This window comes from Chelonia mydas, chromosome 4 (assembly GCF_015237465.2).
Source record: "Chelonia mydas isolate rCheMyd1 chromosome 4, rCheMyd1.pri.v2, whole genome shotgun sequence".
In the NCBI taxonomy this organism is placed as follows: Eukaryota; Metazoa; Chordata; order Testudines; family Cheloniidae; genus Chelonia; species Chelonia mydas.
Genome location: NC_057852.1, coordinates 39,600,767 through 39,625,119, shown reverse-complemented (window position 1 = coordinate 39,625,119; position 24,353 = coordinate 39,600,767). Strand labels below are relative to the sequence as shown.

The following is a 24,353-nucleotide window of genomic DNA, read 5'->3' as shown; positions in this document are numbered from 1 at the left end:
TCAGTGTTGAGAAATGCAAAGTAATGCACATTGGAGAAAAAAATCCTAACTGCATGACTAATTATGATGGGTTCTAAATTAGCCAGTACCACTCAAGAAAGATCTTGGAGCCATTATGGATGGTTCTCTGAAAACTTCAGCTCAATTTCAGTGCAGCAGCAGTCAAAAAGGCAAACAGAATGTTAGGAACTTTTAGGAAGGGATAGGAAAAAAAGATGGAAAGTATAATGTCACTATCTAAATCCATTGTACGCCCGTGCCTTGAATATTTGGTGCAGTTCTGGTTGCCCTGTCTCAAAAAGAATGCAGTGGAACTGGAAAAGAGAACAGCAACAAAGATGATCAAGCATATGGAACAGCAGCCACCTGGGAGAAACTAAAAATCTTAGGGCTGTTTAGCTTAGAAAAAAGATGTTTAAGGGGGGGTAGGAGAGAGGTCTATAAAATCATGAATGGTGTGGAACAAGTGAATAGAGAAATGTAATTTACCCTTTCCCACTATCCAAAAACCAGGGGATGAAATTAATAGGCAGCAGATTTAATACAAACAAAAGGAAGCACTTTTTCATACAATGCACAATTAACCTATGAAACCCATAGCCATAGGATGTTGTGATGGCCAAAAGCATAACCAGGTTTAAAAAAGAAAAGGAGTACTTGTGGCACCTTAGAGACTAACAAATTTATTTGCGCATACGCTTTCGTGAGCTAGAGCTCACTTCATCGTACGCCTTTTCTTTTTGCGAATACAGACTAACATGGCTGCTACTCTGAAACCAGGTTTAAAAAGTAATTGGATAAGTTCACAGAGAATAGGTCCATCAATGGCTACTAGTCAAGATGGCCAGGGAAGCAGCCCCAGGTTTGGGGCAACCCTAAACTTCTGACTGCCGGAAGCCGGTAGGGGAAGACACAGTTGGATCTTTCCAAAATTGCCTTGTTCTGTATTTTCCTCCTGAAGTTTTGGTACTGGCTACTATTGGAGACAGGATTCTGAGCTAGATGGACCATTGGTCTCACCCAGTATGGCAGTTCTGATGAGAGTTGCCATTTATACACCTTATCTTCCCAGCATACTTTGCTGCTGAGCAGAAACCTGGAACAGAGTAGTGCTGATCTCAGGGATTTCCTTTACAGCATACACTCTCCCAAGTCCCAGTTTGGAAGGTGGTCCAGAAGCAGTGAAAACTGTGGTTCTCGCTAGAGTCTGGGTTTCCTAATCGGTCAGGAGAAACACTTGCTGGAGCGTACTGTCTATTGGGCCACAAAATTGCCTCTATCAGCTACAAACTTGCAGAGTCAAAGTGAGCAAAGGATGTGGCCCTTAGAGTTGTTGAACCATGGATGAAGATAGATGAATACAGTCTAAAGCATAAAAAGGAAAGCTTTTTTCTGCAAACTGGATCATTCTAGAGTTTTATCTGCTGTTGTGGTGACTGATGACAAATATTTTATTTTAACAGTCAATAGAGATTATGAAAAATCTTTTGTTAAATTTGCTCATTTATTGGTTGAGGGGCTGATGAGGGTGCAGAGGAGAACTCCCCTTTGAAGAAATTGTTATCTTTAAGAATATTTTTGGAGCCACACTTGCCGGTTTTTGTTAAAGTATAAAACAGGTATTAGTATCCCTCCTAAGCCATAGAGAGGCTTCTGCTTTGGCTGGAATAGGTAAACAGGGGAGTCCCATATAATAATCATAAGCGTTCTCATCATATAAAATACCAGTTTCGTTTCTTGACAAATTAAAGGCCCTATCTATCAATCAGAATGTTTTTCCTATCATGACAAATTTAAGCAAATTGAACTGTGCAAAAGAAAGAATAGGGAAATGGGAGAGTAATAGTCACCTGAGTAGCAACGTGTTAGTTTGTTTATATAATTTAGGTTACTAAGAATAAAATTATTTGAAGTTGTTTTTAGATAAGATCTGTAACTTAAAATAGCTATTGGAATAGCCTCTTTCCCTGTGCATGTGAATTTCTCTATGCAGACGTCACCATCCGGAAAAGGGATAAGATTCTCCTCTTCTTCACTTGCCAAAGTTGATCATAGCAACAGCAATAAATTAAACAATGTAATGTTGTGCAAACTCTGACATTAAGCCTTAAGGGACATGACTCAGTTTCTAAGGTAACATTATACACTATGAGCGGAGTGTTTGACACGCAGTTTTTAGTAGGATCAAGATGGAAAGTTTACAGCATGTGCTTTTAAAACTGAAACGATACTTGACCTCTTTTTGTACATTTTATTTATGGCTGCACACTTCTTGCACCATAAGTTTGATTATAATTGCCCTCTAGGATGAGTTTCCGTAAAAGGGATTGACTTCTTTTGAAGCTGATGAATAAGCAGCTGACCTGGATTTTATGGTCTGGTGTTTTCATTTTATTGGATTTTTCCTTTCGGTCACACATGCTTCAGAAGAGTTTAATATGTCATTTGTTACTCTAGGAAAAGGTGTCTTTAGTGGTTATACTTGACTGTCAGATACATATTACATCAGACTGCATTTAGGGCCAGATCATGGCTGGCAATACCTCAGCTCTGCAGGAAAGTAAGCCCCCAGTCCGTTAGGGTTTTAGCTGCATCTTGGCTCCAGTTGCAGTGGGGAAGCAGGTCCTGTGGCTGCTATTCTCCTTGGAGAAGGACTGGGAATGGTTGGCCAGCAAAGCCAACAGGGCATGCTAAGTAATCCACACAGGTACAGTGTGGTGCAAATTACTCCCCTGGCCCTAGAGTAAAGGGGCATCAGGGAAGATTGTGACTGTGTAACAATTCCTTCACAGGGCTCCTGAGATGGTGGTTTAGCTCCACACTGCCCCTTACCTCATTCAAGGTCTTAGTAAAGTGTAGCAGAAAGGAAAGCAGGTGAAACATTTCAAATGTCTGTAAAGCGCATGGCATGATGGGGCCTTGATCCTGTTTGGGGCCTCTGAGTATCACTTCTGAACAAGTACTAATAAAAAGAGAACTCAGTTATAAATCACTAATCTTACTAGATATGGTGCTTTTTAAACTGACAACCAATTTTGATATCAAAGCCACAAAGATTAAGCTGCTACTTTCCATGGGAAGGACTCTTGAATTAATGTCTCTTTAACAACATTTGCTCAAACGTTTTGATACTGGGAACAAATACATTCTTCTGTATTTTCTTAATCATTTTATTCTTCTTCTTCTTGCCAAATACTTAAGTGGCAGATGTAAATGATCACCATTGGCCATGTTACTGTAACTGGCCTTATGCAGGTGGAGCCTTCTTTCACTTCATTCCCAGTTCCAGTACCCCCAACAGTTTCTTCCACTAGGAATGGGAATCCAATAGCATTGGCCTTCAAGTCACATTTTCAAATCACTGCCATGAAACCTGTCTCTAGTCTTTTAAGTACAATTTACTATAAAGAAATATCCTACTGCTATTATAAAACATTCTCTGGCATGGCACTATGTACAGTCAGTCAGTAAAATATAGTTTTGCTAACCAAAATCTTAATACTAGTCCCTCATAATGAGAAGACCAAATCCAAAAGAGAAACAATTCAGTGTCTGCAACAGGAAACATGGAGCGAAAAAATCTTCCATTTATCAGTCCTCTGATGCCATAATCCTTAAATCAGGGATGACTGCTGTCTCAAAAAATCCTGGATATCCACGGAAGAAGGAAAAACATACACCTGACATCTGTAGCATGCCCTTATACTAAGAGGCTACTGCATAATGAGATCCAACTTCATTTTTCATTCTTTCTGGAAAGGCATTAATGACTGTTATGTACAACCCTCTTCTTATGTAGCATCCAGTCCAGGTGAAGAGGTACTCTTAAACTCACAAAGCTACACTTAGATTTATTTGCAAGCATAAATTTGTGTTCCTCCAACCTAAAAGCATAAAGCGCATATTCCACAACCACCACGTGGAGTGTTGCTTGATTGGCTATCTTAGGGGTATTCCACAACCCATTAGAAATGGTAACAGCTGTGTTTGTGTTTAATGGTCTTTGACCTTCATAATAGAATTAATCTGTTGGTGTATCCATTATGTTTGCACATGTATTGGGTTGAACCAGCATTTCACATTGTGTGTGTTCCCTTTTTCCAAGATTGCCAAGTACATGATAACTCTGAGGGAAACTGACACAGATAATTGCATGGAGCAGACAAAAGAGACTTCATCTTTGTTGTGAGGAGCCAGCAGTGTTGTTATTTGCAGCTCAAACTCTGAACTGTTCGTTCTTCTTAGAAGCTCTTAGGGTCCACATGTAATGCTGGAAGGGCATAATGAATGGGGTCCTGCAGGAATCAGTTCTGTATCCAGCTCTGTTCAATATTTTCGTCAATCAGTTAGATAATGGCATAGAGAGTACACTTATAAAGTTTGCAGATGATACCAAGCTAGGAGGGGTTGCAAGTGCTTTGGCGGATAAGATTAAAATTCAAAATGATCTAGACAAACTGGAGAAATGGTCTGAAGTAAATAGGATGAAATTCAATAAGGACAAATGCAAAGTACTCCCCTTAGGAAGGAATAGTCAGTTGTACACATACACAATGGGAAATGACTACCTAGGAAGGACTACTGTGGAAAGGGATCTGGGGGTCATAGTGGATCACAAGCTAAATATGAGTCAACAGTGTAGCGCTGTTGTAAAAAAAAATAAAAGCAAACATCATTCTGGGATATATTAGCAGGAGTATTTTAAGCAAGACACGGGAAGTAATTCTTCCGCTCTACTCTGCTCTGATTAGGCCTCAGCTGGCGTATTGTGTCCAGTTCTGGGCGCCACATTTCAGGAAAGATGTGGACAAATTGGAAAAAGTCCAGAGAAGAGCAACAAAAATGATTAAAGGTCTAGAAAACATGACCTCTGAGGGAAGATTGAAAAAATTGGGTTTGTTTAGTCTGGGAAAGAGAGGACTGAGAGGGGACATAACAGTTTTCAAGTACATAAAAGGTTGTTACAAGGAGGAGGGAGAAAAATTTGTTCTTGACCTCTGAGGCTAGGACAAGAAGCAAGGGGCTAAATTTCAACAAGGGCGGTTTAGGTTGGACATTAAGAAAAACTTCCTAACTGTCAGAGTTGTTAAGTACTAGAGTAAATTGCCTAGGGAGGTTGTGGAATCTCCATCATTGGGGATTTTTAAGAGCAGGTTGGACAAACACCTGTCAGGGATGGTCTAGACTCTAGATAATACTTAGTCCTGCCTTGAATGCAGGGGACTGGACTAGATGACTTCTCGAGGTCCCTTCCAGTGATTCTATGATTCTATGTAATGGTCTGCATAAAATAAAATAAATACAATTTTGAAGAGAGGAGCACCTCCTCTCACTACATTTACTGCTGTAAATGGCATTAAACCAAATATTTGTCAATTTTTGTGCTGTTTATGAATGGCTGTCTGTATGTGAAACAAATCAAAATTCCCTCTCTCTCTAACTCAGATTTCTGTTTTATTGTGAAATTTCTGTAGCCATTAGAGCTAGACTACATCTAGCTGTTACTTATTACTCATCACCCCTGTATACAAGCTTCCTGGAATCTGCCTTCTTGTCTTATTATTTACTGTTCTATATTGTGGTAGCTCCTAGGAGCCCCAGTCATGAACCAGGACCCCATAGTGCTATGCTCTGTACAAATACAGAAGAAAAAGGCAGTCCCTGCTTGACTTTTGATTGTTTAAAAGTGCTGACATTTTGAAGGTCTTGTCCCCCATAGTTCCTTGATTATCATCTCACATTCCAATTTCATGCTCTTACTTATATCATCAGTTAATCCTGACTGCTGACCTTCACTTGAGATGCAGCATGTTACTACATTCAAATAAGAATCAGCACTTCAAAGCTGAGAAGTAGCTGGAGAGCCCTTTCTTATTAACGCTTAATGTACCCTGTTTGGAATCCATAATCATAAAAATATGTAGTGCTCTTCCTTAGTGTCAATACTGAGCATTTTAGATTTGCTCTGTCCAGCTGGTACAATATTATTGTATTAAATAAATGAGCTGATCTAAGTAGGAAAATTGTCTCTCTTTTCTACTGGAAACGGTGGCTCAGTCATTATACGAATAGCATATTAATATTTATAACAGTATACAATTTACAGGGAGAAGTTACTTTTTAATACTCCGTTGTACATTTTGAGATTTGATCTTGCATTTCCTGGTTACTCAGTGTATTATGCATCTGCACTATACTGTCTGTCCAGTTTAAGGCCATGTTTGCAACCCCATCAGGAAAGTGAGAGTTATATCTCAGTAAAGACCTTACAGGGCTGGATCAGGCCCTGATGCTGTAGGATTGGATCAGGCACCAAATTGCTTCAGATTAAATCTTTGTAGGAATGGCACCAAGAACACTGATAGCGTTCAACATATAACAAACAACAATAATAGGCCAAATCAGTTCTGGCTTCAGAAGGAATTTTGTCTGGAAAAAGAGCTGCAAGATAAAGCACAAAGGGAAATACTTGTCTTTTACACTTTAATGTAAACCATTAAAGCCAACTCCAAACCCAAGGATTATTTGTAAACTGGTTAATCTTTCCCAAAAATAAATTACAATTAATCTGTCAAAAACTGTTGTGAGATATATACATGTATTTAAAACATGTATTTAATTGAAGCAACAAAACACAGAATTATGTATTTTAAAGTTCTGACTAATTATATTGAAATAAAGTTTCACTTCTGCTTAATTTAAGAACATGATGATGGTCAGACTGGGTTAGACTAATGATCCATCTAGCCAGTATCTTGTCTCTGACAGTGACCAATGCCAGTTGCTTCAGAGAGAATGAACAGAACAGGACACTTTTGAGTTACCTGTGCCTGGTCATCCAGTCCCGCCTTCTGGCAGTCAGAGGTTTAGGGACACCAAGAGCGTGGGGTTGTGTCACTGCCCATCTTGGCTAATAGGCATTGATGGAGCTGACCTCCATTAATTTATCTCATTCGTTTTTAAACCCAGTTATACTTTTGGCCTTCATAACATCTCATGGCAATGAGTTCCATAGGTTAACTGTGTATTGTGTGAAGTAATTCTTTTGTCTGTTTTAAAACTTCTTATTGTACTAATCTATGGATTTTGATTTGAGAACCTACGTTTTTTTCTGTAAACTTTGTTCACAGATGTCCTTTTTTTTGAAACTTTATAAACATAGTAGTAAAGTTTATAAACTTTATAAGCATATCCATTTATACATCAGTCTTACAATGTTCTTGTAATGGGTTGGATCACAGAAACCCCCTTGGGGACTGCCACCTGATGTGTTGAGACTACTTCTGCCCCACTTTCCCTGCCAGCTTGGGACTTCAGTGCCCTGCCTGGTTTGAGCCAGACCCGCTAGCCTGCTGCAAACCCAGACCCAGGTCTGAACCATGTCTCTTGAAAGCTGCAGGCTTAACTGAAAACAGCTTAAGAAGTGTTCCTGTCTCTAACACTCAGATGCCCAGCTCTTAATGGGGTCCAACCCCCAAATAAATCCATTTTACCCCATATAAAGCTTGTACAGGGTAAACTCATAAATTGTTCGCTCTCTATAACACTGATAGAGATGCACAGCTGTTTGCCCCCCCCCCTCGCCGAGGTATTAATACATACCCTGGGTTAATTAATAAGTAAAAAGTGATTTTATTAAATACAAAAAGTAGGATTTAAGTGGTTCCAAGTAGTAACAGACAGAACAAAGTGAATTACCAGGCAAAATAAAATAAAACACACAAGTCTAAGCCTAGTACAGTAAGAAAGCTGAATATACATAAAATCTCATCCTCAGAGATGTTTCAGTAAGCTTCTATCACAGACTGGACACCTTCCTAGTCTGGGCACAATTCTTTTCCCTGGTAAGCCCTTGTTCCAGCTCAGGTGGTAGCTAAGGGATTTCTCATGATTGCAGCCCCCTTTGTTCTGTTCCACCTCTTTATATATAATTTGCATAAGGCGGGAATCCTTTGTCCCTCTCTGGGTTCCCACCCCTCCTTCTAAATGGAAAAGCACCACGTTAAAGATGGATTCCAGTTCAGGTGACATGATCACATGTCACTGTAAGACTTCAATCCCTCATTCCTCCCAGCCTGACTCACAGGAAGGCCTGCAAGTAAACAGAGCCATCCACAGTCAATTGTCCTGGTTGGGGGAAGCCATCAAGATTCCACACCACCATTAATGGCCCACACTTTGCATAACTACAATAGGACCTCAGAGTTATATTTCATATTTCTAGTTTCAGCTACAAGAGTGATACATTTATACAAATAGGATGACCACACTCAGTAGATTATAAGCTTTGTAATGATACCTTACAAGAGACCTTTTGCATGAAGCGTATTCCAGTTACATTATATTCACATTCATTAGCATATTTTCATAAAATCATATAGAGTGCAACGTCACAGTTCTGTCTGCTGTCTGTAGCTCTATTGAACATGGAATATTTAAACTGAAGTGACAATAATATATGACCTCAAAAGAGCTGCACATTAGTATGGTTCCCCAAAAAACACTCCTGGGGCTAGCTGCATTCTGCTCAGTAAGGAGGTACCTGTTCAGAGATGTTCTCATACTTTGGAAACAGTTATCTAACATGTCTGTGTGCCAGTATCCTAGAAAAGCAGATTCCCCCAAAACAGGTGATTTCAGAAAGGCATGTTACCCTATATGTTTGTCCACTGAGCGATTTTTGCTGGTGAAAAGGCAGCTTGTAATATATAGCGTGACTTGATACGTTGATAATGGATCTAGTAGTGTTGAGTAATTTGTGATTGACACACTTGCAAGGAGGATTTTGAGAAATACGTGGCAATTCTTGTTCACGTGTATTGCCAAAGATTTTGTGTTCCTGTCAAATACAGTCAGGCTTCCAAAGTGAGGGCCAAGCAACTGCACAAGCTTAGAAACTCATACCTAGTAATCTATGTGCATGAATGTTAGGTGCACCCAAATGTATGTATGGAATTGAACTAATTTTGAAAGTCTGGCTCCTAATGCTAATTTTTCACTATAGTTATAGGGTTGAGATTATTATGTCTGATAAAGGAAAATCTTCCCTGGAAGCCTTCCCTGAACCTGAAGGGCAGAACAAGGTGGATGGCAGAGACCTATATATTTATGTAGGTTGAACTCTTATTCACATTTGACTGAAGTATGGATATAGAACTCTTCCCTGCAGCCAGATCTGTGCACACAAATCTACCAAGGAAAACAGGGTAGCATGCTCTGTACGTTTTGCTGATTGGATGGTGCAAACGGACAGTTTCCTTCAACATTCAGATTCTGCATCCTTTTCTCTTTTCCCCTATGCATGTCTCATCTTCTTCATGGAGTCCCACTCCACTGAGGGGCAGTGAAGGTGCAAGTGCTATTCTTCTAATGGATCAATCTAAGGATCTGATCCTGCAACGTGATTTCAGTGACCACCCGCATGGGCACAAGGAGTCCTGGACAGTGGATCAGAGCCTAATTTAGTAGTGAACAGCCTAACCATAGTGAGAGCAGTAATTCAACCTGCTTTATGTCAGGAGTGACGCTTTCTTTTTGTTAGAACGTGAGAGAGAATCTGATTTTGGAGTGATGCCACCAGTATCTCTAGGGCTGGTTTAATATTTCATTGAGCCCTAAGAGACGGTCTGAACAGGAATATTTTCAAAATAAAACTCACTCACTCTGAGACTAGTGGTGGATTAAGTTAAGATTTAATGGCTCAGCTGATCCAGGACTTGCACTCCAAAGGAGCCCTTACGTTCCTGGGAATGATAGGCCTCACTGTACCTATCCCTTATGGCTATCCCCCTTCACTTTAACATAAACAGGACCACAAGTTTCTCCATGTTGCTCTCAGCAGACTCTCGCTCTCTGGTCAATCCAAGCCAAATGTAGGCTATAGAGCACTAGCTTTACTCATTGTTATTGATATTTATTTATATTATGGAGGTATCCAGAGGCCCAGAATCAACAGATAGGCGTTCCATTGTGTTCAGACATCTATGATACAGTCTCCATCTCGCAGAGAGCTGTAGCTGACTACTAAATACATATGTTTAATACAAAGAATAGTTATATAAAATTAGTTTTATTATTTTTATAATGGTAGCGCCTAGGGACACCAAACAAGGTAGGGCCCTGTTGTGTGAGGCGCTGTACAAACAAAATAAAAGATACAGTAGAACCTCAGAGTTACAAACTGACCAGTCATCCGCACACTTTGTCTGGAATTAGAAGTACTCAATCAGGCAGCAGCTTAGACCAAAAAAAGGAAATATAGTCTGGTACTATGTTAAATGTAAACTACTGAAATAAATAAAGGGAAAGTTTAAAAAAAATTTGACAAAGGAAGGAAACTGTTTCTATGCTTTTCATTTAAATTAAGATGGTTAAAAGCAGCATTTTTCTTCTGCATAGTAAAGCCTCAAAGCTGTATTAAGTCAATGTTCAACTGTAAACTTTTGAAAGAACAACCGTAATGTTTTGTTCTGAGTTACAAACATTTCAGAGTTACAGTCAACTTCCATTCCCGAGGTGTTCGTAACTCTAAGGTTCCACTGTACAATCTAAACAGACCAGAGAGACCAAGGATTGTGAGGGAAGGGGTGTAACTCACAAGCAGAGTGATGGTTTGGAAACATCATAGCAATTCAGTGATTATTTTTTGTTCTTGGGTTGTTGGGTTTTTTGTTTTTTTTTTGTATTTCTTTAAATAATTGGGGTTTTGTTAGGAGAGGGTTAGCTAAGGAGAGAGATAAAGGGAAGGAGAAGAGACACTGAAGGAAGAGGGATATAAGAGAGGGGGTAGGTAGAATGAGGCTGAAGCAAAAAGACTTTGAGGAAGAAGACAGGAGGGAGTTGAGCAAACAGACTGTCATCAGAAGGGAAAAAATGTCCAGTATAAAATTGTAAAAAGCCATTGGGCACTGATGGCTTGTTTTAAAACAAAGGATCAGATGCTTAATCTTCATTAATTTTAGCCATTTCAGTCAAGCTAGAAAACCTCCAAAGCTTTAAGAAAGAACTGAAATGCTTTGAAAAATTTGTTAATCTTATGTTCTGTTTTAGAATCTGAATGATCAAAAATACATCATTCCCCCCCCCCCCCCCCAGATTATGATCCAGATTCTGTAAACCCATAGTGACTCCAGTGTCTCCAGCACAGCTACTCTGAAATTAGGGTTGTTACCAAGTTTACGATCTGGTCTAAGGGTTTAGCTTTATTCAGTAATAAATTTTGTTTGTTTCCTTTAACTTTGTTCTGCTTTTAGCGAATAAACATGTAAATATTGGGGGGAACGGAGGGCAAGGGGAACACAAGCAAATCCTCCAACTAAAACAATGCTAGTTAACTTTCATACCTGCTGTCTGTATACTTTTTGGCCAAGCAACTCAACCTACTCTCTCTCTACCTCTTAAACTAAAGTGATAGATGGAGACAATATAATAAATGGGCAGATAAATGAAGTTGAGCCAGAAGTGATTCTCAATTCTCGGGACCTGAGATGCACTTCTAATGGTAGCGAATTCTAGAGCTGCAGTAATCTATTTTTTAAATAGTCACTCTCAACCTTAACTATTGCAGAGCTGCTGCTTAATGTTTGGAAAATGACGCCCATGACGATTATTATGGAAGAGGCTGGTCTGTTCAGTTTCTAGTTTTCCACCAGTACTAAATATGGAGCCTGTTTATACACAAACTCAAGAGCCAGTGGCCACTTTACCCATGAGGGGGAGGAAATCTCTGAGGATTCTCTTTGCTGGGCTTTCTCCCCTGCTGTTCTACTGAGGAAGATGGTGTATGATGGGGCTGGCAGCCAAAATCTGATTAAGAAAACTGCAGGCTGTTTGAATTAACAAACAATAGGTCTGACTCTCCACTAACTTACACCAATGTAAACTGAAAGTAACTCCATTGATTTCAATGACGTTACAGTCGTGTAAAATTATTGAGGGGAGAATTAGGCCCTATATATGTAGTGGGTGGTACTCTTTTATTACACTACAAATAATGCTGTACTATGCCAAATCAAGGGGAAATGATGTTGGCCTGGCATTTCTAAATCCTGCTATTGTAATTCTGGACATTATCCCTCTCCACTGATTTTGATGACAGTTTTGCAGTTGATTTCATGGAAACATGAGCGCGTTCTCTTCATATGATTTTCTGGTGCACAGTGACACCTATAGAAAGTAAATTATAGCACATAGAAATATGGTTTTCATATCCAACATTACTTTTTGGCTTTAGGTAGTTACAGTTCTTTTGGAGTATGCTTTTGTGTTTTTTTTCCTTCAGTGAATATTTGTAATTGCATTTAATATAAAGCCTTGCAAAATTACCATGAACATATTCCAACCCAGATACAAAAACAACTATCACACCCTGATAAAGAGAACAGTAACAATTCTTTTAAAATGTATAGTTTTTTACTCCCCATCCAAAGAAAATTTCCCATCCTGAGTGGGTGGCTGGGTGGGTAAAGAGAAATTTGCAAGGCTTCAATGTTGGGTGGGTATCTATATGTAGCTATTAGCTGAGGCTTTCTTTTTGATTTAACAGTACTGTTTATGCTGGCCTTGCCCTTCAGATCACTTTAACTATTATCAGATGTCTTTCATTAGTAACATAGTCGTTTAAAATAAAATAGAGATGCATAAAATGTATTGTAATGAGATGCAAACTTCAGTAACTTTAAGGAATGATATAAATATGTGCATCCAGTACTGCTTTCAGGGATATTTACTGTCATGATATTAGGTAAGAACTTTATAATACTGTGGGTGTCCTGCATGATGGTGGTGGTTCTACCAGAGTATATAATTTTGTTGTTTTAAAGAGTATTTTTTTCTAAATAGCCTGATCCTATAATGTGATTTCACTGGAATTGAGCTTGATTTACTCTAATGTATGTTAGAGTGGAATCAGGCCCAGGGGAGGTTAAGAGAAATAAGTATTCTTAGGCTGTATCCTACAAAGGCATATGTTTAACTGGATGCATTGTGCATAGTCCCATTGACTTTACGGGGACTGCTTGTTGTGTAAAGTTAAATATGTGTCTTTGCAGGATTGGAGCCTTGAGCTGCTGTGTCTCCTAACTTGTGTTAATGAAACAGCCTCCTTTGGTGACTACTTTTTTTTAAAGTGGGTTTAGGAGGAAAGAAGTAAAAATTCCACTCCAAATGTGAGAACAGGAGAAAGATCATGTTTGGGTTTTTTTGTTTATGAAATCTGTCTCCAAGAAAGTAATTTATTAAATATGGAGAAGGCAGTAGACCCATGTGCAGGCTCTGAACTTAAAAAGAAAGTGCACTTTTCTGGCATTAATTTTAGTGAGGACTCTTCTTCATGCTTTGTGCTTAAAGATCTAGTTTTCTTTGGGGCGTTTTTTTAAAAATGCAGTTGAGACAGTTCTCCATTTTCTTAAGATATTCGTGTTTTTTTCTATGTTGTGTTGTGAAGTAATCGCCCGGTACTAAATGTATTATAATTGAGGGTAGAAAAATTATTCAATTAATGTGCATAAATACAAATCCAATGTCTGATTTTTATTAGGGCCTGTCTACACAGTCAATTTGATGGTAATAACAGTCAATTTGGTGTTCAATAGATCTGAGGTTGTACAGTGTGAGTGATGCAACCTGACAGGCCGTGGTAGAATAGCACAACAGAATGACACCTGGAAAATTGCAAACTAATTAGCAATCACAAACGTGTTTAAATTTTATTTTTAAAACACATGCAAGTGGTGCCCTTTGGCACCCATGTCTGAAAATTTTCCTCGACATTTTTGGCAACAATGTTGCTAGCTGACATTATTGGTTACTTTGTATTTGACTCTGCCTTTGAGTGGGAAAGAAAATAATGATACTTCATTGCAGCAGGAGGACATATTTATGACACATGCAGTAAAATTTTGATAATATATGTAAAGTCTTTGCCAAAATGTTTAAAACCCTTAGGAGGAATAAATAAGTGAAACAACTGTCTCCATAAAAACATAAACAAACAATAAAAGATGTTGTAAACAGTGGGTACTAACAGGAAAAATAAGGATCGCTATTTACCAGTATCTTATTCACGTCTGTTAAACTGCAATAAAAGACAAAAGTACATTATAGTGCTGTTTTGGAACATGCACATTAGTTGTGAAGAGACCTCATAACTTAGATGCAAAGCTGCAGTGGATTTACTAGTAGAAATCTTAAAGCTTTTAACATTCTTCCCCTTTTGGAGAGTTACCTCATATTATCCTCTGGATTTACTTTTTTATTGTTTAGGTTCACTAAATTGGGGCTGAAGGTTAGAAAAAAATGTAAAATGAAGTTTGTGCATAAGAATCCATCACTGATAATTGAAGAGAACACTGTTTCATTTATTTACTGGCTTCCAATATGCCTTTGCAAACCCATGAAATATAATTGCAGGAATCCTTCAATTACTGCACAACTGTTACTGAGGGAGACATCTGGAAAGTGTCTCTCATTAATTCTGATTTTGACAGAGGCAGTAATCAAGTCTGCTCAATGTAATGAAACTGACCAGAGTCTGAGATACTACATTTGTTTGTGGCTTGTATTTTCCTTCACTGAATATTAACCTTGTTTCTAAATCTTGCACTCGAGCAAGTGACCCTGACATTCTGTAAGTTTTGACATGCTCTGTACAAAAGAGCGAGATACTACATCAACAGAGACAGGTGTAGGAGAAAATATCCTTGGGCTGAAAGCCATATATGTTAGATGTGAAGCAGATTGATTCCAGAAGAGCAGAATGTCTTTGCAGCTCCCTGGGAGTTGTGGAACTGCTTTGGTTGGGGAAGGAAAGCCTGGAGCACTAATGTAAATAAACTTCCCCCATCCTTATAATTATCTATACTCTACCTGTACCCCTCTACCCATGCGTAACCTGCAGCACTTTCTACAACCTCAGGATTGGATTAATTCCCATCATGGGCCCTTTGTCTCCCAAGATCCAATCATCCAAAGCATTTTAATTTAATTATAATGACTTTAATTAAATCAGAAGGACGAGTAACATGGAAATGACGTACCAGCAAAATAATCAAGTTAGCACAGTCCTTGTTTAAAAGCTACATCCTGCCCCACTGGAGGAGGAAGAATTGAGTTATCAGAGAAAGCACTATTCTCTCACCCCTAGGGTGAGCACAACTCAGGGTTGAAGCACACTGGCAGAGAATGGTGAGGAAGCTTGCACTGATGCAACTCCTGCTGTACCTGCTCTGTGGGCAAATGGAGGGCATGTATATCATCAGAGCTGGCAATTCAGTAAACCTCACAAATACTAAATTAACTTATTTTGAAAAATATGTTGGATCCTTGTACTCGGAGTTCTCTTATAACTTCTGGAAATCCTGCTGTCTCTTTTAAGCAGGTTATTAAAGATAGTGGTTTGGACAAACAAATTTGAGAATGAAATCCATCCTGCCAACTGAAACACACACAAGGAACGTGACTCATGGAGAACGCAAGAATGGTCCATCTAGCTCCGACTGGGGTCAAAGCGAGATGCTTCAGAGGGAATGAACAGAACAGGGCAGTTACCTAGTGATCCGTCCCCCTGTCGTCCAGTCCCAGCATCTGGCAGTCAGAGACTGAGGAACATCCAGAACATGGGGTTGCATCCCTGACCATCTTGGTTAATAGCCACTGTTGGACCTCTCCTCCATGAACTCATCTAATTCTTTTTTGAACCGGTTATGCTGTTTGCCTTCACAACATCCCTTGCCACGAGTTCCACAGGTTGACTGTGCACTGTATGAAGTACTTCCTTAGGTTTGTTTTAACCCTCCTGCCTAGTACTTTCATCTGGTGACCCCTAGATCTTGTGTTATGTGAAGGGGGGTAAATAACGCTTCCTTTATTCACTGTCTCCACACCCCTCATGACTTTATAGACCGCTGTCGTATTCTCCCCTCCCCCCAACCCCCGTTGTCTCTTTCTCAGGCTGAACAGGCTCAGCCTTTTCACTCTCCTCAGAGGGAAACTGTTTCATCCCCCTAATCATTTTTGTTGCCCTTTTCTGTACCTTTTCCAAGTCTCTCATATCTTTTTTTTTGAGAGGGAGCGACCAGAACTGTGCACAGTATTCACGGTATGGGTGTAACATGGATTTATATAGTGACATATTATCAGTCTTCTTATCTATCCCTTTCCTCATGGTGCCTAAGGGTATGTCTACACAGGAAACTTCAAAGCGCTGCCGCGGGAGCGCTCCCGTGGCAGCGCTTTGAAGCGTGAGTGTGGTCGCACGTGAGCGCTGGGAGAGAGCTCTCCCGGTACTCCACCTCCACCGGGGGATTAGCTCTGAGCGCTGGGAGCGCGGCTCCCAGCACTCGAAGCCTGTCTACACTAGTGCTTTATAGCGCTCAGACTTGCGGTGCTCAGGGGGGTGATTTTTCACACCCCTGAGCCAGCAAGTTAGAGCGCTATAAAATGTAAGTGTAGACAAGCCCTAACATTCTGTTAGCTATTTTGATTGCCAGTGTACGTTGAGGGGATGTTTTCAGAGAACTAGCCACAATGACTCCAAGCTCTTTCTTGACTGGTAACAGTTAATTTAGACCTCATCATTTTGTATGTATAGCTGAGATTGTTTTTCCAGTGTGCATTACTTTGCATTTATCAACACTGAATTTCATCTGCCATTTTGTTGTTGCTGAACTATTGTAAATTAAGGGTATGATTCAGGAGAAGCACTTAAGCACATGCTTAAGTCCCATTGACGTTCAAAAGGACGTCGGTATGCGTAAGGGAGATGCTTGAATAGAGATGCTTTTCTTATTCAGGATCTGTATGAATCTTATTTTTAAAAGTCTCATTTGTGCATGTAATTGTGGCTGCTGTTTGCAGAGAATAACTGTGATAGTGCGTGAAAATGCTGATACAGGTTTCTAAGAGCCAAATTTTGCCTTCCTTATTCATACTGAATAATCCCTTATTATGCAATTAGTCACACTGATTATGCTTAGTAAGACACTATTTGTTGTGAATAAGGATGGCAAAATTGGGCCCTAAATGGGGGTAACTGTAGTGCAGGCCAGTTCTCTCCCCTTTTAACTGAATTTGGAAGGGTTCATGCAGCTCTAATGAGAAGACACTTACCACAACTATTGTAATGGAACATTTCAGCAAGAAGAAAACTAGCCTCTTCTGTAGCTTGCCCTGAATGCCCAGCCCTCTGAGGAGTGCATGAGGCCGTGCTCTTATCAAAATTTAATGTTTCAGAATTTGGGTGAATCCTGGATAGAGATTAGCTGATCAAGAAGCAATAATTAACAAGAGAATTCAGATGCATCAGTATATTTCCAGACTGTTTTTAGGTTTAGTATTTTAGCGATGCTTTCATGACTCTATTTTCCATTCTGTGTAGACACCTCTTTATGTTGTTAACCATGGGGAGACTGGGCCAATTCGATGCAACAGATGCAAAGCCTATATGTGTCCCTTCATGCAGTTCATTGAAGGGGGAAGAAAGTATCAATGTGGATTTTGCAGCTGCATAAATGACGGTAAGTGACATTTATCTACTATTTGTGTATATTCATTCATTAATGCTAACCGGAAACTGCATCTGTAGTATTATTTTCTTGATTTACTTACTTGGAGTCAAATCCTGGCCCCATCAAAGTGAATGGGAGTTTTTACCATGCATCTCTATAGGGCAGTCAGTACTTCATCTATGGAGTCTTTTTGGCATGTTATTCTCTATGATCCAAATTCTCCATTCCTAGTCAGCCTGAATAACTTATTTAACTTTTGAAAACATTTATCGGTCAGATTCTCAGCTTTTGCAAATCAGCTTGGTTCTGTTGAAATCAGGGAAGCTGCTCTGATTTTCATGGAGGATCGAGCCTTTGCATCTCGTATCAATAGAAAAGATTTCAGGAAATATAATTGAACAAGTTTGAAGAAATAGCAGTACTTGAATATGCGACATTACAAAAAATAAAGTTCAGTCGAGTTCTTCTGGTGACACCTTCACTCTTCTGTTTCCTTTTATGGAGGTAAAAATATGGAATTGGATTTCTTCACTATCACTTTAAACTGAGAATAACAGCTCTTTAATTGGTGCTGGGCAGACAGAACATTGCAACAATTAAACCGTACTTTCTTTGATGATGTGGCCGTGAATGGATAGAAATACTAGACCCAGTTATTCTTTCTGTTATGGCCCTTTTGCTCCACTCCACAAAGGCACTGTAAACTTAGTAAAGCCAGCAGTTATGGAATTCATCCAGTTTAAGCTGAATCTCAAAACGACTTAGGCAGAGTAATGGGGGGCATTTCCAGTGAAAAGTGCTCCTTAGTGGTTCTCCTGCTGCAGAGCAACTGGGCACAAATTTGGCCCCTGTGGCTGCTCTAAACAGCCCTCAGACAGTCCCAGAATAAGGACAGCATAATCATGGCGTAAAGCCACTTTTGCTTTCAGCACCGCTCTGTTATTTTCTATATATTCCTTTACCATGCAGCTGGAACAGAGAATTGGGCCCGACATTTGATGTGCAATGCAACCACAACTGGAAGATGATTTCTTGACAACATCCTGTCATATGATGGGCCTTCAGCTAGTTGTTCGGCGTATGAAAATTATTAGTCAGATGTGCCCAGTAAGATTCCATATGAATTATTTTTTAAATAGTTTACTAAGAAAATATGCAGAAACTCTTTGGTCAAATCCACTTTTAAAAAGAAATGTTCTGTAACAAAATATAGCCATGCAAAACAATGAAATCCTGTCTGTAGCTTCATCAAAAGTTTTCTTTTTTAAATGCTTTGTCAACACAGGATATGTTTTTGCTCTATTCCAAACTGCCAGCTAGTATTTCAGATGAAAATAAATGTATTTAAAAATGCTTAAGTGCCTGGCAAAGAACAAATATTTAGAACAACATAAGAGTAATCATGTCTGTGACCATGCATTTAATGGTTAAATCACCTATTAATCTTACTGTGACAAGGCTTGGTTTTCACAGAAGATACCATGCCATATTTGTTCAAGTGTGCTGCATGTGACTCATAAGTAAGCGTTCTTTTGCTTTTGGCTGGATCCCAAATCTTTGCCAGAACTAGTCTTTCTAGACGTTTGTATCAAGTTGGATTTCCTCAGCAGGATCACAGTGGTATAGTGCTTTCCCTAATACAGTAATCTTTTCAGCTCTGAAACATGAACCTTGAAAGATTCATGCCAACTCCTTTTTGGCTTGAAGCTCAATCTTTTGGGCAAAGTATAGCAGATAGCAAGTTGTATTGTTTGTTCAATTTAAATTCTCATAAACACATACTGCGTGCATTATAAACAATGTAAATATCGTCATGTATTCATTAGAATATCAGTTTAAAGCATACTTTGTACTTCTATGGTGCCTTTCATCCAAGAGTCTTAAAGCACTTTACAACCTTTAATTGAGCCTCAAAACTCCCCTGCAAGGTAGGTAAGCATTATCCCCATTTTACAGGTGGGGAAAACTGAGATGTAAAAAGCTTAAGTGAAGGTATCCGAGAAGTAACTGGTGAAGGGTTGCTGCCTTCTCTTGCTCTAAAAATTAGAGAAGAAATGTTATTGCCATCCTCCAGTTCAGATGCAACTATTTAATTTTCTTAGGACTCATTTCCTAAGGTTGTCAAGAATCCTGCAGTGTAATCTGTGATTCACTTTTAGTTGTGAAGTCCTGCACCTCTCCTCTATGATTGCGGAATGCTCCCGATACAGTGGAACAGAACAGAAGGCCAGGATTTGTAAACCCTGTTAGAGCAACCTTCTGTGCAGCAGGACTTGTGGGTGGAGTGGGGCTGGCTGGTGGAGAGGTGGGTCTGATGACTCTAACTCTGCAGATCCATCGGCATCTCTCACTGGAACTATGACAGCTTCAGTTTTGCAGTAGCAAGCCTGGAGTAGTCCTTCTGTCCCTGCATCCTTGGAAAGGCAGATTCTTCTCCCCAGCCTGTACCATCCACAGCTACTCAAGCTTGTGCAGGATGAGTGTGGAATATTCAAGTGTTCACGAGGGAAAACACCCAGTCCTTCAAACACAGTAGGAGCACACATGTGACAATAAGCACAAAATGACGTTTTTCTTTTTAAAACTGTGCAGTTTCTGCATAAAATTAGTTTCCCAGCTAAGCATTTGCATTCCTTCCTCAAGCGGTGAAATGGGAGACTGCATTGTTTCTGTTGTGTTTATTAAAAGAAGAAAAATTAGTTTTACTGTTTTTCTTTAGTCCCTCCATTCTTCTTTCAACATCTGGATCACATTGGCAGAAGAACAGACCACTATGAGAGGCCAGAGTTATCTCTAGGATCATATGAATATGTCGCTACATTGGATTATTGCAGAGTAAGTATTTCCAGCATGGAAAACTGTTTACAAATGTAGGTAAAACAAACTGAATCTTTTAAATACCTAAAGCAGAATAAAGCCTTTTCTACTTCACACCAGAAGTTCAGAAGTCTATGAACATTTTTAAAATTGAAGCATGGAATAATATACCAAAACTAACCTCCTCCTCCCCATCCACCCCCACATAAACACTGTTGCTCGTGGTTTCTGTTATAACAATTGTTGAATTATATCATTGTCAAATAAGAATTACAAGGCATTGCAGCAAAGGTGGTGGATCCACTAAGTTTCAGCTGGGGCCTTGATTTGGTCCTAACTATATGGCATTGTTCTAGAGGCTACAGTTGAGATTTTCAAAGCAGTGTCACGTGTTAGTCACATGTCTTCCATTAATTTTAAAGGCAGATGTGTGGCTAAATCTCATTCTCGGCTTTGAAAATCTCAGCCTAAGAATTTGACGTGAAACTTTTCATTTCTGGGAAAACTGGTGTGTTTGACCACTATGTTAGCTGTGGAAGTATGGTTTGGTCTTCGTATTATGAACTCACTGAGGGCCTCATCCAAAGCCCATTGAAGTGAATGAAAGTCTTTCCCTTGATTCCGGTGTACTTTGGGTAAGGCCCTTAAACTAGTTGGGGAGTGGAGGAATTAAGAGAATTCTCAATAGAGCTTGAACAGTTCAGCATGGTTAATTGTTAAAATAAATCATAATGGTTGTGGGTGGCTGAGAGATCTGAGCTTTGGGTTTGAAACAGACTACTTGGAGCCCCAATTTCATAACCCAGCAGGGTCACATAAACCCTTTACATTTCTGTGGTTGAGTTTTCTCTGTTCTTTGTAGATGTGAATGATCCCCTGGTACTTTTGGTAAAAGTAACGGTTTGCCTAATGTTCTTGGCTAAACATACACTTCTCATCCCCACTTGTGTGCACACAGGTTGCTGTGTGCAGCATATCTACTTGTCTGCCTTCCCACTCCAGAAGTGGCTTCAAATTGTGAACCTGTCCTTAACAGGAATTCATTTTTTAAAATAATTGCAGACATGTCTTATGCTTATCTTCAGAAACAGTTTAACTCAGTCAGAGGTCTAAGCACATTGTTCTTAGAGCTCAGACATCTAAACACCTTAAATGGAGGAAAAGATTTTAAAATCCAGCCCTTTGTTAATTTACACCGTGTACAGCATTTGTGTGCAACCTTTTAGATTTTTCTGTCTTCTTCTGTGGGGAGGTCAGTAATAGCTGATCAAACTCCTTACCCATGTTAGAAATGTGTCCAAAAACTAATGTAAGCTTAATCCAGAAAAGTGTTGATAAAAATAAAGTGTAGGTACATGTTAAGTCTCTTGTAAAATCAAGACACATTAAAAATGCCCCTCCACCCCCAGTGAGACTGATAAAGTCAATAGCTTTCTCAAATTAACATTAAGTAGCAGACCACATCTCTGAAGATAGATTGGGCTAGTATTTGATCATGGTTCCTGTTAATAGTAAACTGGTGACAATTAGTGACTGAGCAGTGATGGAGTGTTTCCACTCACAGAAAACACGTGTGGTTATTTATATTAGCTTATGTAAAGAATTATTTTCCTACGGGCCCTAATCCTGCAAGGAGAAGCGTGTGGTTGGATCCCTATGTCCACATGGAGCCGTATGGGATTCAGGAGGGCTCATTGCAGGTGGAGGGATCTGTCTTGGTGGTTCTAGGGCACAATCAAGGCCTGAAAGGACAAAAAATGGTTTATCGTTTTGGTTATGTCCTAGATTTGTTCGAACACACGTGCCACGCACATAAAATAATTTGAGAGAACTTGCTGGTATTTTCCCAAGTATGAAGTATTTAAATTCTTGTTTGAACATGCCTTTGCTAGCTTTTAGCTTAATTCACAGTATGTCAAGCGTGATGTTCTCTGTCCATGGTGGAGCTCTAAGACATCCACATTCAGTTCTCATCGTAGACCAACAAAACTCCTATTAGCTTCAATGGAGGGAGGATCAAAGTAATGATAAGCTTAAGAATTCAGTCGGAGCCTGCATAGTCTTGAATGCCCTTAACGTCCGTTGAAGTCAGGGATTTGGCTTCAGAACATCAACTTATTGCTAGATTTTAGTCAGCATATGTTTTTGTTGTTAGTAAACTTGAGGAACTCAGCAAGCTGATTAGCTGACCTCATAGTTCGCTGGAGGCCTGATCCAAAGATCACTGAAATGATTGGGAACCGTTTCATTGACTTCACTGGGATCTGGATCAGGACTCAGATCTGAAATGAGCTCAAGTAGGAATGAATATATATATATTCATTCCATTTACTGAAGCTGAGGTTCCTGCACGATATAGGAAGGGGGAGGAATAGGAATATAATGCAGGAACCTTAGCTACAGTAAATGGATGTCTCTCCGTCAGTGTCAATAGAGCTGTGCTGATTTATGGCAGCTGAAGAGCTGCCCCATAACTTTTGAAAATTAATTTGTCTATTGGGTGTGTCCACTAAAATATCTTCAAGATACTTTTTATTTGTTCTAGAACAGTGTTTCCCAAACTTGGGATGCCGCTTGTTCAGGGAAGGCCCCTGGCGGGCCCGGCCGGTTTGTTTACCTGCCACGTCCGCAGGTTTGGCCGATCGCAGCTCCCACTGGCCGCAGTTCACTGTGCCCGGCCAACGGGGGCTGCGGGAAGCGGCATGGGCCGAGGGACGTACCAGCCACCGCTTCCCGCAGCCCTCATTGGTCTGGAGCGACGAACCGTGGCCAGTGGGAGCTGCGATCGGCTGAACCTGCGGATGCGGCAGGTAAACAAACTGGCCCGGCCCGCCCGGGGCTTTCCCTGCACAAGTGGCATCCCAAGTTTGGGAAACACTCTTCTAGAATATGATTCTTTTTGATGCTTGCATCTTCAGGTAATAGTTTTATATCCAAAGCTCTTGTCACAAAGCTTAATTCATTCAGGAGTTCTGAGAAGTAGCTTTTTGTCAAGGAGCATGCTATTATAATCTTCTTATCACAAAAGTGCACGTTGGTGTGGATTTGTTTCAAGATTTTTTTTTTTAAAAAAAATAAATCCATTAGAAATATAAAGCCTCTTTGGAAGTGTTAAGCTATTGCCTGTTGGGAATCTGACAGAGTTATTTATTTTTTTTCCTTTGGTCTGAGTCAGTAAAGTTTGTTTCTTTTCTAAATCTCAGACCAAAACTGAAGGATCACTTCCTTTGTGCTTATCAAACAATGAGGACGAACAGCTACAGAAAATGTTAACAAATAACAGCTGTTTTGTATTATTGCTCTTCTGTTAGGCGTTGGCAAACGCACAACATCTCATTTCTGTCCTATATCTGTCAGAAATTAGCCAAGATCTTTTTATAAACTGCTGTGGGATTTACAAAAGTATATTTGATTTTTTTAAATAGGGTCCAAATACTGAAATCAAAACAGCTTGTAAAAACATGGCCTGATTTTCCTCCCAGATCAGTAGAACTCCTGCCTTACCATGGTGTAACTGACGGGAGAATGAGGGCCATAATTTTAAGTTGAGGGTAAATGTATCGGGGATGGGAATGTTATAATTGAGGGGCTAGGTAATGAGAAAGTGGAGTTTATCATTTACAGGGTTGTGTTTCAAATATGACTCAATAAGTGACTGGAACTATTTATCTGATGGCTGTGGAACAGCATACATGATTGGCTTTGGACCATTTCCTAGTGGATGGGTGTCCACCTCATAAAAACAAACAAGCAAGCAAGCAAGCAAAAACACCATTGCACAAGACCTTAAATAACAATCATTGCTAGTTTTAGTAGGGAAGCTAAAGACTGAATAATCATGGAAACTGAACTACTGTCACCCCTAGCAGTGCCTTTAGAACAAAGCCAAGGAACATTTTGTGAAACATTTTAGGCCAGGTCTGTACTAGAAAGGTTTGTTGCTTTGTTTGTAGCTATCTTAGTGGCGTGAAAAAACCATACCCCCAGCCAACATAGTTATGCTGGCGAAGCCCCTGTGTAGACACAATTATT

The 24,353-nt window shown here is 39.7% G+C and overlaps 1 protein-coding gene across 2 annotated transcripts in view; it reads left to right on the top strand.

Annotated features, from left to right (window-relative positions):
- The window catches only part of SEC24D (SEC24 homolog D, COPII coat complex component), a 91,206-nt gene that overhangs the window by 37,352 nt on the left and 29,501 nt on the right, over nucleotides 1–24,353 (top strand). For both annotated transcript variants that reach the window (XM_007054446.4, XM_043545453.1), the window contains exons 9-10: nucleotides 17,375–17,513; nucleotides 20,224–20,339. In XM_007054446.4, the coding sequence (XP_007054508.2) occupies nucleotides 17,375–17,513; nucleotides 20,224–20,339 (255 nt within the window). The remainder of the gene's footprint in view (nucleotides 1–17,374; nucleotides 17,514–20,223; nucleotides 20,340–24,353) is intronic.